Source organism: Lichenostomus cassidix, chromosome 5, assembly GCF_008360975.1.
Source record: "Lichenostomus cassidix isolate B80296 chromosome 5, HeHo_3.0, whole genome shotgun sequence".
NCBI classification, from domain to species: domain Eukaryota; kingdom Metazoa; phylum Chordata; class Aves; order Passeriformes; family Meliphagidae; genus Lichenostomus; species Lichenostomus cassidix.
In genome coordinates, this window is record NC_139486.1 from 27,728,555 (window position 1) to 27,745,635 (window position 17,081).

General features: G+C 48.4%; 1 protein-coding gene across 6 annotated transcripts; it reads left to right on the forward strand.

The window, feature by feature from the left end:
• Positions 1-105: 105 nt before the first annotated feature.
• Positions 106-10,269, forward strand: LOC146436226 (uncharacterized). Of its 6 annotated transcripts, none has more exons than XM_085061983.1 (5): positions 937-1,298; positions 1,710-1,778; positions 2,913-3,057; positions 3,129-4,656; positions 9,475-10,269. In XM_085061983.1, exons 2-4 carry the CDS (start codon positions 1,769-1,771, stop codon positions 3,352-3,354), a joined length of 381 nt encoding a protein of 126 aa, XP_084918109.1. In that variant the 5' UTR covers positions 937-1,298; positions 1,710-1,768; the 3' UTR covers positions 3,355-4,656; positions 9,475-10,269. The 6 variants fall into 6 exon arrangements, 3 of the variants coding, with proteins under 3 accessions (XP_084918109.1, XP_084918108.1, XP_084918107.1); XM_085061981.1 differs by having other exon boundaries at positions 938-1,298; positions 1,710-1,790; XR_014852582.1 differs by adding an exon at positions 106-346 and having other exon boundaries at positions 1,032-1,790; positions 2,913-4,656.
• The last annotated feature ends 6,812 nt before the right edge of the window (positions 10,270-17,081 follow it).

A 17,081-nucleotide genomic window follows, 5' to 3' on the forward strand; every position in this document is an offset into this window, starting at 1 on the left:
AATGGCGGCGCGCCGCCCCGCCCCGCCCCGCCCCGCGCGCCCCGCCCCCGCCGCCGCCGCGGCTCCCGTGGCGCAGGGATACCGGCGCGGGGCGCATCACCGCGCGGTGCGAGCCCCCCCACCCCCCCGCGCCCCCCCGGCCTCCGCCGCCAGCACAAATCCCCCCGCGCCCAACAAGTCGCGCCCGTCCCGCCGCGGTGGGCCCTGCCCGTCCGCCCGCTCCCCTAGTTCCTCCGGCGGATTAAAGTTGCCGTGAGCTTCTTCGCCCCTTCCTCTGGCGGCGAAGGAGGCGGGGTGTGGGAGGCCGGGTGGGTGAAACGGCCGCGGCACACCGGTGGCGGCGGAGGTACTACTTTGCGGAGCCCGCCGAAGTCGCTCGGCGAGTTTATTTTCCCAGGCCCGGTTATTTCTGTTTGTTATTTTACCGAGGGAGAAAACAAAACAATCGTCCGGAGGGCCTGGGGGCCGGACGCCGCTGCCCGCGGCCTGCCGGGGAAGACGGGGTCTGCTCCGGCCCGCTCGGCCCGTGCCCGCCGCTCTCCGGACTGTGAGTTGGGAGGCTCGGCAGCGAGCGGCCCATCTCCTCCCTCCCCTGCTCTCGTGTCACCGGCGGCCGCAGCCCGGCTTCGCGCTTCCCTCGCTCAGCCCCGCGCCGCTCCCGCTCGGACGCCGCTTCCCTTGCGCGGCCGCCGGAGCCACGCGGGAGGCGTCGGGCTCCGTCCGCCTCCTCCTTCGCGCTGCCGGGCTGTTGGAGCCAGGGGAGCGCAGGCCGCGCGCCAGGCATACAAAATAAATACTGATGTTGGTCGCCCATGAGATGGACACGGCGGTTCCCTGCCGGCCCGGCCCGTGGGCCAGGCCGTGGGGTCTGGGTTCCGCGGGCTTTAGTTTTGCTGGGGGAAGGGTTAGGGCGTGCGGCTGCGGGCCGGCTGCTCCCGGGGCAGGGGAAAGCAAGTACGCGCGGTGACATAGGCTCGGGCTTACGGCCACGATTTGCCGGGACCACAGGGTTGAGTATTAATCATCCACAGCATATCGTTTCTTACTGTCAGCACGGGAACAAAAAAAAAATCAACCGGAAAGCAAAGTGAAATACATCGCGCAGCTTTGTTACTGGGAAAGGAGAAGGGGAAATGTAATGGACAGAGAGCGTGCTGATTACATTCAGACCGGAGCTGTGGCAAACGTCTAGCATCGCGTTAAGCTGCTTCACGTTTGTGCTGGAGGAAAAGATGCTCCGTACAAACAATACGTGCAGCTCAACCCCTGCTAAAACAATTTATCCCAAGGAAATTCAGGTTAGAGCACAATGCAGTGAATGTGGTTGTGTGCAGATGTGCATTTTATATGTGTTTGTGTGTATGTGTGTGTGTGTGTGAGGGATGAAGGAAAAGCGAGTGTGAGAAAGAAAGAGTAAATAACGAGAACAAATAAAATGGACCGGTAATAAACAATTGCAATTGGGAATGACATGAACTCTGTGCATTGGATTAACCTCGAATGACCTTACCACAATTGTATTTATTTAACCAATTTCATAACAGGTTGCTACTGACACACACACACATACACACACAAGTTAATGATCAACAACCACTCTTTTTTTCTTTCTTTGTTGTTTAGTTTTGGATTTTTTTTAATAGAAATTCAGGTTGTGGATTTTTTTAAAACGTGACAATTTATAATTGTTTCGTTTCTCAACACTTAAGTCAATGTATGTGATTTCTTGAAGAAGAGTGCAATATGGAGGATATTATGTGACTTTACCATGGCAAGAGGTAAGAGGAAAGGTAAGCTTCGTGCATATTATTATGATTATGATGATCATTAACTAATATGTGTCATTATGGTGCACTAGGATCCCATTAGGGTGGCTGGGCCCAGTGCGTTTTCCTACTCGGTCTAGCATGTAATGATTCGGTGTAACCAGATTCTTGAGAAAGGACAGGTTACGTAAACATTTACTGATGTGGAGTAACTATACTATTTGTACTCTGATATGCAGGAAGGAAAGTGTTGATTAACACAGAAGAAAAAAAAAGCGAAATTAGCTGATTGCATGCTCATAAGTGCAAGCTGTCATTGAACTGCTTTTAAAATAGACACAGCTGGGTGTTTGTGTTGAAAAATTTCTTGTGTTTTTGCTAATACTGAAATAAGCATGATTTTGTATACCAAACATTTTCAGATGATTAAAATTTGTAATCTGTGCTGGTTTTAAACACAAAGAAAAGAAACAGATTCATTTCGTCGTAAAATTTGCTGATATTATATTAACTCAATCAGGTCTCTACAAATGGTGTATTGTGCCTTATCAAATCTCTTTGATCCATTTAATACACAAAGTGCCAAACGTGTGTATTGTTTGTTAACATTGAACGTTTTATTCAAATCCCAGCTCTGTAGCGAGCTGGAGGAGTTCTTGTTTAATGTAACACTGACATTGCCTGTTGAAATTTTAATGCCTTGAGGTGTTTCTTAGGTCAAAGCTGAGTTTACTTTGTGTTGTGATCAGGGATGAAAATGTAGCAGGGAAGAAAATAGATGTTGTATCTTTTTTGCATTTCTGAGCAAAAGGCTAACACCAAAAGAAGCACACTTTAAAAACATTTGATGATGTAGATTTAACATTCGATCATTTGTCACGGGTGCAGAATAAAACTCTGTGCACAAACTTAGGATTTATACATTTTTTTAATGCCACGGATATACAGTTCTACCAAAAAAGGAAATGTTTTGTCCAATCTGTAGTACATATCTTTCTAAGTCCATGAAGATTAATTCATTGTTTACAGGAAAGAAAAGGATATGTAGGAGAAGCCACGTCAGTTATAATTTCTGCTGGACTTTAACTTTCTGGTCCCTTTTTTTTTTTCTTTTTTTTTTTTTTTTCTTTCCCTCTCCTTCGGCAGAAAATGCACCGTTTATAAAACTGGAGATATTTACTTTGGAAATGCGGGAGTCTTGCTCTAACGCCTGTTCCTTCCTGAGCTCTTCCCCAAACACGACTCCACTTCAGTGCTACCTTTGTGCGTCGGGGCACTGCATGAGCGGCAGGTTTGACCGCTCAACCCTTGCTAAACTCGAATTCTCTTAAAAAAGTCTCTCATGGCAGCATTTTCTAACAGGAAAGGTTTCGTGGAGTATCTGGAAAAGAAGCTTGTGCGTGGAATGGAGGCGCACGGCCCCAGCCCTGTGAAACACGAGTGGCTGTGCAGAGGGGAGCCAGCTCTCTGCAGAGTGTGGATGCTGCCTCACCTGCACCCTCGTCGACGCTGCGGATCCACCGAACCAAGGGGCTGGGATGGACTGAGAGCATCCAAATCCGGGGTCAGGATGGGGGTGAATAGCTGAGCTAAAACGTCCTGTCTGAAGCGCCATTCAACGGCGATCTCCGTGCAGCTCTTGGGTATAACTCGTAGGGATAATGTTTCAACTACACACTTTTCTTCCCTCGCCTTTAAAAAAAAAAAAAAATTTTTCATTTTGTTTTTAAATTAAAGGCCAAAGGAAGAACAGACCCTCTCCATTGTACATTTAATGGATATAGCGTACTTCCCTTGCACCACCCCCTCCCCAGCTTCAGCCTTCAATTCCCCTTCACACGGGTATAGTGGCTCTGTACTCTTCGAGCTCTTTCAAGGCGGTTAAGCTGCTAAAATGTACTGACAGCTTAAGAAATGAATGAGGTTTTTTTCAGCCATGAAGAAAGGGTATTTAATAACCACGCTTCGATGGCATCATGCTTCCATGAAACGAGTCTGGACACTTTGATTTAACAGTCAGTAATATCACATTCGGTACAGTAAATGCCTCGATGTACACTTATATTATTCTATTCCCCCTTGACTATAAGCTTGTCTCATTTATTCCAGGTTACCTGGGCAATTAAGGTAAGGACTGCTCAGCAGACACTGATACCCTGCTGCTAAGGCATGGCGAATGTGGACGGAGCAGTGCGCTAACAAAGAGAAAGGGGTAGTCAAACATTTTGAAGAGGGGTGAATGGGACTGAAGGTGGATGGATGAATGGAGGCAAAGAGAGAGAGGAAGAAGCATTCAATGGTCCAGACTTCTCTCCGCATTTGCAGATTTAAGTTTAGGTGTCCGCCTCTAGCCAGCTTCCAGTTAATCCTCAACAGCTTCTAGTGATTAGAAGTTAGTCTATTTAGCATGCTGTATCCTTCTTCCATGGGTTTTAGTTACAAGTTATACGATTAGGATTGCGAGAACAGTAGTGAACTAAACTTCCCAGTAAGAGGTCTTCACACCAGGGAAGTGTTACTTTGCTGCAGCAGCCCTGCCTCGTCAGTCATTAGGAAGCTGCAGGTTGTCAGAGGCTTCTCTTGCGCGCACACAAGCGCAGACACACACTCTCACACACACAAAACCACAGCACTAAAACTAAATTAAGAAGCCGATGATTAAGACAAGCGTCTACGAGGCCTGTCATTTCAGCATCCTTCCATCATAACATTGTGGCACCGAGAAATTTGCTTGAAAACCCTGGAAAAAAAAGTCTATGGGAGAGCCTCCTGTTTGAGGCTGTTAATATCAAATATAGCCTGGGAACTGCCTCGGATGCGAGATAGTATTCCGCAGAGGAAAGGAGCGCTGCAGAGACCTTGGGGCCGTCCGTGCACTCCCGAAACTCTGGTAAGTATCTCTCCATTCTCTTCCAGCAGGTACGCACTGTGTAACTGGAACTGGACTGGGTTTGAAATCCGCAGCTATGTTCCTTTCGGGGAACTCCCCCTAAAGATAAATCTGTAATGAAAGGTCCCTACAGGATGACTAATGGTTATTGGCACTCGGTGCCCCTTTAAGGAGAGCAGCACATATTGTGCCGAAGACCTTGCAAGCACACTTTAAATACAAACCTTTTAAGTTTCCCTCCCATGCATACACATCCCTGTTGTTTTCGGGCTAGCTGTGTTGTGTCTCTCCCCCCTCCCCCCCATTTAAGTTTTCTAGTCTTCCCTCCCCCCACACCATTCAGAACTAATTGCTCAGTTACTTAAATGTTTCAAAAAGAGCTAAATTTCTCCATCCGATGATCTTTTGAGAAGCTGCACTGTACCATAAGGAACAGCCAGCGGGGCACTGTATACCTTAGAGGAGCCTGCGCAACTAGGGGAGAGGTAGCATTAAAACAATGATATTAACAAACTAAGTGCACAGAGTTCCCCTCCTGTTGAACTTTGGGAAGTTTCTTGGGCGGGCAGAGGTTGAACGAAGAACGTCGAAATGGGAAACAATGGCTGTACGGGCCAGAAAGCTTTGCTGATGTCGTAAGCGTAAAACAAGACAGAATAGTGACAGAAAGAGATCCGAGTAAACATTGGAGTATACATTTCCCACGGCGACTACGCTGAGTGGAGAGGTCTGAATTAAATCGCCTTAATTAAAAGCTGAAGATTTTATTTATTTATTCCTGTAGCTGTAGAATGCCATCCACAGAAAGCCTATCTAGGGAGTGTAGAGCATCCACTAGATTTGTGTTCAGCTACCACTGCCAGAATTTTTCAGAGCAGAATATTTTTATACTCACTGCCGACTTTAAGACATGTGCGTTTTTAGATCCTAAATGTCGCTATTATTTTATATGCCAGTGTGCAAAAAAGAGCCGTCACACCTCCCTAGACAATAGGTGTCCCTGTGTAATGAAAGCTCTCCTTAATTCGGAAATCAAACAAAAGATTAAAATATCCTTTAAGAATTATCCGCAGAGTTATGCAGACGATGGTTATAAAATGCAAGGGAGAAATGATCAAGCTAAAAACCTCGTTCTGTTCTCGAGGTTTAAATATATGATTTTGTTTTCTGTTGTGTTTACTGTTAAAACGTTCTAGGCTGGTGCTTTTGTCGGCGTTGTGACATTGAGTCAAAGAATGTGAAATAAAACAGGGGGGAGAAAAAGACCTGGGAAAGAAAAACAGAACAACTAAACAAACCCCAAGCAGTACTTGAAGAATACCTCCAGCTGCTCTTTGACTCCTAAGAAACTGTTGCTGGAATATTTTCGTGGTGTTGTTCTAAAGCTCTGTAGCCTCTTATAAACGTAATCTTTGGCAAATGGCACATGTATCTGGTTCTGCAGCTTTTCGGTGGCTCGAGAGAAAAGACGCGCTCTCGCCCCCCAACCCCCTCCACCCCTCAGGCTTCCACACCTTCCCCAGCAGAAGGACAGATACGGTCTCTCTCTTTCTCCCAGCGCTGTTTCCATTCGGTGGCTCCGCCAAAGGCATCCTGGCGCGGGGGGGCGCCTGTGCCTGGTGGTGCCCCTCCGCCTGTCCTACCTGGCCGCGCCGCGCCCGCCACCGCCCGCTCGGCGCCGCTCCATCCCTCCGCGGCCCTGTCCGCTCACTGCGCCTCTACTGCACCCCTTGGCTCGGCGGGGTCTCGGACTCGGCCGGATCAGCTGCGGATCTATATTTTAGGGCCTACAAAAGCGCATCATCCTCCCCTATGCTCTTATCTTCCCCCGCCCCGGAGTCCCCTTGTAACCATAGCAAAATGCCCGGTGTAGAAAGCAAGCCATAATCGACTGTACACCGCTCTAGGAGAAGGCGTTCGGCAGCCTCGGAGTAGAGATAGTGTTGGCTTTGCCCGTGTCGTGGCTCAGGCGTGAGGAGGTGCCGGAGCGAGGTGCCGTTTCTCGCTCACGGCCGGACCCGCTCTTGGCGGCTGTCGGGATGGTGGGGCTGGCGCTAGCGCCAAGGACGCTGCCCGAGAAGGGGACCCTTCTCGCTTCTTGGTCTCCTGGCACGAGTAGGGCTCGCTTGATCTGCCTCTTTATGTTGCTTGTTCTGAACACTTTTTATATCGGGCAGGGTGGTCTCCATGTTTTCTTTCTTTCATTCTTCCTTTCTTTAGCGGAGGAAGGAGGGGAGTGATGGCAAGGGGCTTGTTGGATGATTATAACCGCTACCACTTAGAAATAAGTTTCTTGGGGAAAGGCTGATATCGTACCCTTGATATCAGTGGGTGTGTCTATGTATTATTTTAATATGATATGCCTTTTATATAGAGCTGGTTTTCCTCCTCCCTCTCTCCCCGGCCTCCCCCTCCCCCCCGCTTTGTTTCTGGAATTTGTTTCGCTTTTAAAGCACCAGCACAAACAAACAAACACACAAAAATGACTGGCAACAAGTTAAATCCCATTTGTGTCCCTCCCACCGAGCACGGACCATGTCTCGCTAAAGCCTGGGGCTTGTAGTTTTGTATCTATAATAATTTGACCAAGAAAGTGAAGTGGCTGCAGACAGAGTCTCCCGGCACTAACAATGCGGAGAGGAAAAACGTAGAAATATTTCTCCCGGGATGCATCCCCGTGGTGTGTTTTCTCCACTCCATCTTTTGGATGGGGCACTCACATAGACGCTCACACACACAGAGGTTATGTTTCCTAGGCGTTTTTAGAAAACAGTGTTTATTATAATCGGGCTATAAACACCACCTAAATAATAAAATCATGCTGTAGCTCCGGAAACTCCTACAAATAAATCATTCCCATTTGTCTTCTAGCAGAATATTGCAGAGGGTGACATTACACTTTATTTTCACATTCATTTCAAAACACCAATGAAAGGCCAAAGAAAATGCCCTCAAGTCGTTGTACACGTTGGAATTAATTAAAATATACTAGTAGTTCTTTTTAATTATTATTTTTTTTCTGCCATCCAAGGCGACTTCAAGCTAATTTCCGTGGCTATACTAAAGAGGGAATCCGCGAAAGCAACAAGCGTGGTTCTCACGGAAGGTCGGGATCTTGTACCACTGAAGCTTCACTGAAAGCATCTCACAGTGATCCACCCGCGCATTCCCGCGCCTTCCCTTAGTTTTACCTTACACAATAGCGGAGAAAACATTCGTGTTTGACTGTACCTAAGAAGTACCTTTTTACGCAATCGCGCAGTTTGCAAACGATAGTTTAACTTTATCTGTTGTGGTGGGCACGTGTTTTGTCATATAAAATTAACTTGTGAAAGCCTTTGTATCATTTTTTGATTTGTGTTTGTCGACAACGCAGATCCTACCTCTCTGAGTTGATGGCTGATACAATTGCTAAATTAAAGGCATGCTTTCGTCTTTGGAAAACAACAACAAAAATCCACCTCTCTGAGAGCTCATTCACAGAGAAATAACCCGAGGAGCAGTAGAATAACTCACCGCAGTATTTTCTATGTGTTTACAGTGTCTCCATATACTTCTGTATCATTCTGTGTTTCTATTGTCTGTTCCTAAAGATAACCAAGTCTCTCCTGGGCTTCTCACCTATGATCGCCCACCTAAAAGAACATACGGACAGTATATAATGGCTCTAAATTCTTGGAGGAATGTAATTGGAGTGTATTTTCCCCGTGTCTTTATTCTTCCACGGTAAATATTAGCAACCGAACTGCTTGTCTTGATGTGTTTCTATGTTTGAGCCCCAAGAAGCTCATCAAATCATTGCAATAAAGTCATCAATCCTTCCTATGCACACTGGAGATTTTTTCCTCTCTACTTGTTCTGCTTCTCATTTCCAAGAAGGACAAAGTGTTGAGCCAGAGGTCTGGTTTAGGCACTTCTCCGGACTTTCATATTTTGAGTCTAAAGCTTTCAGTATGTTGGGGCTGAAATAATGATTTTCCACATTTCAAAAGGGACGAGGCTCTATTTATAAATGTTACAGAAGGTTTCGTTACTTCAGGATCAACAAAACAGGAATAGAACCGCAATTTTCAAGAAAATAGGATTTCAAAATATAGAAATAAAAAAGTAGTGGAGATGATGTATAATTCAATCAAATTACAGAAAATTGCTTTAAAATTCAGAACAGTAGCGATCCATTATGTCTCTGTTTTATTAGTGACAAGTACAATTACTCTAAAATAAAGAACAGTGGTGAATATATAATTGGCTGTAATCATGTTAGTGTTTGAATAAAAATGACGGGGACATTTAACACTTTGACAACAAAATGTTCAGAAACAACTTATTTATTCAAACAGTTTTTGTTTGCTTCCACGTGAAGGAGAAACACACTTTTGCTTATGATAAATCCAGGGGTTTTCACTTTCTATAAAAATATAACTAAAAATCTATTAATTATTTTATTTTCCAAAGCTTAATAAAGTCTCCTGAGTATGACTGTACTGTTATTGATTACTCAGTACCCAAAGGACGCCATCTGCAGGAAAAGGTCTTTAGGCTTAACACCATTCTAATCAATGCTGATTAAAAATATATATATATCTGAGTTAATATTCCTCTATAAATCCGGCTCCGATTTTACCCACAACACCGATCACAATATTTGCTTTGTAATTGCTTCTTGTGATTCAATTCGTTATAATTTGACACCATCTAGGAATCTGTTATAGGAGGCATTTTCTCTGAGATACGGCATTTAAAAAAATTGATTGAACTCTCCGAAGCAGCAGTTTTTCTCCTTTTAAAGCGACTTTTTTTTTTTTCCCCCCCTCACAGGATTGACTTGATCGTCCCTGAAAATGCAGAACAGCCCATGAGATCCCTCTTTCCACCAACTGTGTGGAAGATGCTTACAAAAACAGCCCTGAAAACAAAACAACTTAATTGAAGGCAGTTCGTGCAACAATTGTGTCATGGAATACGTAACATTTCTTTATCTGTAATTTATTTAATTTTGGGTAGTTCAATAAATATCAGCTATGCCAAGCAGACTCTCATCCGTTTTTACAATACATTCTTCGCCCCGTATCTTGGTACTTAAATGTGCCTTTTCGCCGTAGCCCAGCAAGAAGCCTATCGAAGTAGGAAGAGTCCCCTTTACTATTGTGACCATAAAAACACAGATCCGTGGGAATGGCATATGTCCACCCTGATGCGACTCCAACAGCCCATTGAAAACTACAAACTACAGAAAATATGGAGAGAGCCAGAAGAAACTTTCAGGACTCCTCTGCAGGCGGCCTTTAAAAAAAAAAAAAAAACAAACAAACAACTATACAACTATTATTTTCGGGCTTAATCCCGAACTAATATTTCTTTTTCCCTTTTCTTATTTTCATTTCTTATTTATTCGCTCCCTCGACAAGTCTCCAAATTTCTGCTCCTGGTCCGTGTGTGTGTGTGCGTGCTCACAGCGGGGTGGACCCCACACCGATCCGAGTGGGTCCCTCCTGTCTTGCGGTGAGCGCAGCTCGGTCCGACCGCGCTTTCACTGCCGGCTCCCAAGGGTCTCTCCTGCCCAGGCGGGTTTCGCCAGCACTTGTGAAATAAATTATCTCTGGTTTCTTTCTATCTCAGGCCAGTGATGTGAATGGGCGCTGAAAAATTCGGAGGCTGGGGGGATTAAACTACGAAGTGAAGAGTCAGAAGCAGAGGTGCGTTGGCACAAAGGCTGAGCAAAATGACCCACGGTGCAACCTCGATTTTATGCGTTATTTTGTAAACCGGGGACAAAAGCCTGGAAACTATTACTATTTGTACTTCCACTGGAATCAGGCTCAAAGTTTATACCGAAGGTCTCCCTCTATCTTTTCACTTCTGGGCATTGACCGTGAAGGTTCCAAATCTAGAGACTGTGTCGTATAGCTGTTTTCAGACTTAAGGAAAGCTCAGGAGAGGAGGTTTCCTTCCCTGGGGCAAGCCGCTCCCGCAGGCGCCGCTGGGGCTCGGTGGGTCCCTCCCCCGCCGGGAGCCGAGGCGGGGGCGCCCCTCTGAACCGGGAGGTCTGTCATTTCTCGGGTGCCTCGTACCAAATCGCAGATGTCAGCCTTTCCCTACGTGTTCGGGCTGCTAATGCGGGCACTTCACACAACAGAAATGCTCAGCTTGGGAGCTTTTCCCAGGGCCAGCCGCCGACTTCGTGCTTCGCATCTGCCTCTGGCGGCACCGGAGCTCCCTCCATGCGGGGGATCCCAGTGTGCGCAGTAGCCTTAACCGATGGGACCATATTCCCGTGGGAGCCAAACACCCCCAGCGCTTTGCCCCCTGCAAAGGGGCCGAAGCACAAACTCCGTACATCTGCACGGGGACGCGCTACCTAGGCTCCCGGCTCGAACCTCCTGCGTGTCCTCCGCAGAGGCCCTTTCTCCTTGAAATTCACATCATAAAGCCCCTCACCTAGCAGGACCCCGCCCCGCCCCCATATCGCCAACTGAGGCGGCCGGGGCCTCAGAAAGCCTTGCCGTCCTTGAGGCTCCGAGGTTTCCCCCGGCAGCCGGTCCCCGCGGGGGAGCGAGGGCCCTCTGCGATTCCGCTCGGGCAGGGCAGTGCGGAGGGGAGCTGAGCAGTGTCCGGTCTCCATCCCCGGTCCGGAGCGGCTCCGGCCGCGCTCGGCGGCTCGCCGGGGAGGGAGCGCGATCCGAACGGCGCCGGCGACATCTAGTGGCCACGGGCAGCCAGCGCCCCCGCGCCGCTCCGCGCCAGGGGACAGCCAGCGCGGCGGGAGCGGCCCTGTGCGGCAGCGGGGGACACGTCCCGCTGCCCCGGCCCGTCCGCATGCCGCTTCCCGGCGCTCTGCCAAGTGTCAGACACCGCTGTGCTCCTCTCAAACGCCATAAAGTGTTCGGTGCAGTGGTGGTACCAGTGCAAACCGTGTCAGTTTTGCATTTACGTACACGGGGCATGGAGAAAAGAATTACAAGCACTTTCGTCTCCCACTGTCGCCTCCAAAGGACCTCCATGGAAAACAAACAGCCACTCAGGAATGGCAGTTCCTGCCACCTTCACCTTGAGGGATGTCGCTGAGGGTAGGCACCGTCCCTGGGCGCACTTCTGGGGCACCTCCCCAGACCTGTGAAGAAGAAGAGGGGGGGAAAAACCCCCAACAGTATTGTGGAGACACCGTTGGCGAAAGGAGCCTCACTATTTAAATCCTAGTGTCAGGTCTCATTAACAGCTCAAGTCATCTTTTCCCCGGGGCAGACCTTGTCTGGTCTATCGACTTAATGGAAAACAAAACACATGTTTGTATTCTTTTATTGCAGTCTCGTTCCTTGCCTTGCGGAGAGCAGGGACAGTCTTCGCTCGCTTCGTGACAGGCTTCCCGAAGCGACAAAGCTTTCCATTCGTTCCTCCCTCCTGCCCTTCCTGGAAAAGATAAGGATTCCGACGTTCGTCTCCTGCCCTTCCTCGTGAATAGGGACTGCAATGGCAGCCACAAGAGAAGGCTTTCACTGAAGCAGCGGTGGCTAAAAAGAGTGCAAGAAAAATAGTTACTGGTATGTTCAGTAAAACTCAGCAAAACACAACAGTCTCTACGGGAAACTTTGGGGGTTATTTGTGCATCAGGTGAAATCCTCAGCTCGGATCCAGCCGCCAGGACCACAGCATCTCCCAGGGAGGCCAGGCATGAGGAGACCGGCATGCTAGGCAATAACCAGCTACAGACTGAGAGAGTTTCGAGACAACCCAAAACAAATAAACAAGCTCTTCCGATTCTTCCAGTGGGAAGATGGCTTTGATAAGAAAGCAGAGAAAGTTTTGAAGAGCTGCAGACATGTTTCCTGATGTATTTTAACTGGTCTATGCAGTTGAAGTAAATTAGGTGGTTGTTGGTTTGTTTTGTTGGTGGTTTTTTTTTTTTTTTTTTCCCTGAGGCAATGATACGGGGAGGGTGAGAGTAAGAGCTGTATAAAAGACAGGAATACATTTCTCACCCAGAGAAAACAGGACAGGTCTGTGTAAGTGACGACCTGACTTGAATGAGGGAGAGGATTCTGGTGCAAGGAAAAATCATTCATTTCATCTCATCCTCAGTGCTTTTGTTGGGGTACAGATCTGCGTGCAATGCCAAGCACAGGGCACCTGAACCTGACAAGAGTAACAGATCGAAATTAGCTCTCCTAATGTTCACCTCTTCGCTCTGTTAAAACATTTTAAAGCCATCTCCAGTTGACCTCCTCCCTACCCCCAGCCCCACTTCGGGACGTGCAGGAAAGGTGCGAATGTGAAATTGCCCAGAGGCAGCACTGGTCCAGGGGAACTCCCTTGGGCGGCTGCGGAGTCCCAGCCGAGGGAGCGGGTTTCTGGGTCTGGGTCCCTCTCCCGCCGAGGGGGCTCCTGGCACCTCGGCATAGACAGTATGGCCCCCAAATTTCGCGCTTTTGAAGCGTCGTTTGCTCTCAAGTGCTTGCCTGTAAATAAACGCTGTAGCAGCGACAACACAGCCGTCCTGCAGTCAGAGCGGAGGCTGCCTGTGCACCTTTCCTGTGCAACACACGCCGTCAGCGTTTTAATTCCAGCTCCAAAGGGAACCTGCAATTATGAGCCCCCCTCGTCCCCTCCCGCTCACATTCTCTTGTCTGAAACATTCACTGAAGAAGGTTATTTGGATTGAGAGTAAAATCAAACAGGGAGGGGAGGAAGAAAAAAAAAACAACATAAACCCAACAACCCAGCAAACCCTTCCATTTGATATTTACAAACCTCATTGTCATGCTTCACTCAGGCTGTCTGCCTAGCTTAGGGAAATAAATGTGACTGAACCAGAGACAAAGCCGATGCAGCTGTATTTGAATTTCTCAAACACTGTCAAACGTGCTCTTGTCTCATAATTCTCGGGGTTGTTGTTATTATTATGAACATCATACCTAATGTGAACATACTCGAAAGAGAGCTGCTTGGCGGTGGAGAGATGTGGTTCTGATCGGGAATTCACAGAAATTTCTTTAGCCAAAAAGATAAGGGCTCGTTTTCCTTCTTGCTTGGAATCCTAGGCAGATAAATTAAGGAAAATTTGAGACCTGTAATTTCCCCTACTTACTTTTTCTTTTCCCTCTCTCTCCCTCTCTCTCTTCCCCCCCCCCCCTTTTTTCCCCCCCTTTTTTTCCTTTTTTCTTTGCGTTTTCCCGATTCCCTCAGAAGCGGGTAGGTTTGACTGTCTAATTTCCGAGGTGATAACCCACTTCGGCAGCCCTGCGCTGCAGCCGTGGTGGGAAGGAAAACGAGAGCACAGATCTCTTGAGAGGGAAAGGTGCCTGCTGGCGGACACGTCCGAGCCGTCACGTCAGCTTCCCTTTCCTGGGGTTCTTAGGAGCCTGCCAGGATGCTTGGTGTGAGCAGGGCTGTCACAAGCAGGTCCTTGCTCTCGACTCCTTTGGAGAGGAGGAGGCTGAAGCACTCCGGGCCGCCACAGGAGGTGTCTGTAAGGGATACCTGCGAGCACGCCCATATATCTGGCTTTAGATGCCCTGCTCCTGATGGGAACGAGCAAACCCTGCCGGCCCCTTTCCCAGGCCCCGCCGCCCAAGCAGGCAGGCCGGGCCGAGCGGGAGCGCATCGCAGCTGCGGGGAAGCCCGCCCGCCCCAGCAGTGGCCCGGTGGCCTCAGCGAGCAGCCTCGGCCCTCGCTCGGCCACACCGCAGCCTCAAGCAATGCCCCTCGACGTGGCGGCAGCGGTGGCGGCGCGGGCCCGAGGCAGGACGGAGCCCCAGCTCCTCGGCGGCAGCTCCGGCCCAGCCCTCGGGTTCCCCTGCTCCTCCCGCACCCCTTGGCGTGTCCTGCGAGACCCACTGCCGTCCGGGGTGCCTCCACCACGTCAAGCGGCGGCTGACCGCCGGGCTTTGGGGAAAAATGGGGTCCTGCAAGCCGGGGGGACACACCTCGCTACCCCAGGTGTAAACTCAGTCTTCGCCATCCACCTGGGCAACATCTCCCCAGCTCTTCTTTTCTTTTAACCAGCTTCTTCGTTGTCACACTCCTCAGACGGCCCTTCCGAGCTCTCTTGCCGGGAAGAAGGTTCGTGTCACCTCTTCCCGGCAGGACCACCGTCTAGGAGCAGGGCCGCCCTCTCTCCCTCTCTCCCCAGCTCCTTCCCTCCGTGCCCGCCGCGGTTTTCGTTGCACGGTGTCCTTCAGTGAGGGGAAGCAGGGAAATGAAAAGTACTGTGATCAATTATTGGTTTTAGACCATATTTATGGACGCGTAGAAGTAATAACAGTTATTTACTTTGTTGAAACGTTTATTTCGCACTTGGTATATTTCCTTACAATCGGAGAACCGACGTGGGAAAAATAAGCATAAATAAACTAATGCATGAAAAGTACGGTTTTAGCAAAAGGTGATCCTTCTCCTGTCTAATTTTCCCGGGTGCGTTTCTTCCTCCTGACATTAATTCAAACCAACGAAAAGGCTAAATAGATTAATCTCTAGCCCTCAAGTCAAGTAAGAAGCAAAATAATAATTTACTTGTCTACCCCCTTCACAAAAGAATACTTTGCCCCCCTTTTTTCCCAAATCATAGATGAAGAACAATCAAAAACCAAAGCAGCCGGGAGGGCAGGAACTGTGTCTCTGGAGGTTATGGTCTGGGTACCTCTTGGTCCTGCGGACTTCCTCGCCCTCCCTCCCTGCCCGGGTTGCCGGGGATCGCCTTCCCCGCTGGGCGCAAGGCTGCAGGCTGCTTTGACACCTCCTGACCAGGCTTTGCCCCTTTTGAAGCTTGTTAGATTCTCTAATTTGTCAGCAGCACTTCGGTTGCCCCCAGTGCAAGGAGGGGGAATGATGCCAGAGGCAGGGAAGTAGACACCACTCTGGGATTTCACAGTTTTAGTGTTTTCACAGGCGCATGTTGCATACATTGCTTACATCAGGGTGACCTTAGTGAGTGGGACAGGGAAGGGCTGGGAAGAGAAGATTTTAAAAAAGATGCAATTCTACCATGTGTGTCAAGGATGTCAAGTAGAATACTGCTTGATACCAAGGTAACATTTACTGTTGAGGGCTCTTGGTCTTCTTTGAATTGCTTCAATTCTCATGTTTCATCTATTTATTTTATCACCGGCAACTGTGGGCAACAGCGCCCCAGGTTGGGTGGCACGTACTAGCCATGGGCAAACAAAAAAAATGACTCCTGATTGCTCTCAAACGCTCTACAGCGAGTTGCGCGACGGCTCAGTTTGTCCCTCTTGCACGGAGCAGCCTCTGCCTCCCTCGTCACCACCCGGACACCGTGCCTGCTGCTCTGCTCCGGATCGAGAGCAGGACTGGGAGCTCTCTGGCCAGCAACTCACGCTTATGAAACCATCCCGTTGTCCCCCCATTCTCACCCCTTCCAGTTGCTCCATAGGTAAAACTGAGACTTCTTATGGACCATGGCATCTTGCTGCTGGATCTGCCAGGGCAAGAGCAAGAAATTCTAGAGAGGGCTGGGCACTTAATCAATACTTACAGCTTTCAATTTGGAAATGTATTTTCTGTATAGGCCAATCAGCCTCTGTGAAATACGCAGTCTCCTGTCTGTTCGCTCCTTTGGGGACAGCAATATGCTGCCCTTTCCCCTAGAAACCTAGTCTTTGTGCAGTGCCCATAAACAATACATCAGGTAGTATTAGCTGGAATCAGAGCCTTCAATATCTTCCTGTTCTGTTGTCAGGGCCTCCCCTAGATAAGGTCCCACCAGCATGGAGAGACACACACTGTCTCTTGTGCTTTAGGACCCTTGCCATGTGCCCTGCTCCTGAAGTGCAGGGAATAGGGCCAAAGATGAAATTCAGCACTCAGCTGGACCACTGTTCAGCTCTGCAGACCCCTCCATGCAGCACAGTGTGCTGAGGATCAGCAATTGCAGCATCCATGCAGCATCAGACATTGCACAGAGAGCCTATATGGCTGATGTTGCACAGACTGCTTGGTTTCCGACCCTGCGCTTCAGTCCAGCTTTTCAAACTCCTGCTCTTCCAGCAGCTCCACCCAGAGGGTTCCTCTGTTCTCTTGGGTGAAACATGGTAGTTGGAGGTATCTTTATGTTTACAGTCTTGATAAAAAAGACAGAATAAAAGAAGAAGATATTTGGTCTTCATAGCCACATTTCTGGTGCGACTTTGCCACAGTGTTACTGCTTGAGCAGCTCTACCTCCAACAACAGTACACTTTGCACTTAGATAAAGTTCTTCCAGTTTTTGAGCTGGTTAATTCTCCTGCTAGCTGTCTGAGATTATAGCCCTATCTTTCAGACAAAGTGAGGCAGATAAGTTAAACCTTTATAATCACAAATTACTTAAATTTTTTCCTCAAGTGAACTATTTTAGTTAATGTAGACAGACCACATTGGATAATAAAATACCATCTGAAATCTACCAGGAAGTTATCAACACATAAAAAAATGG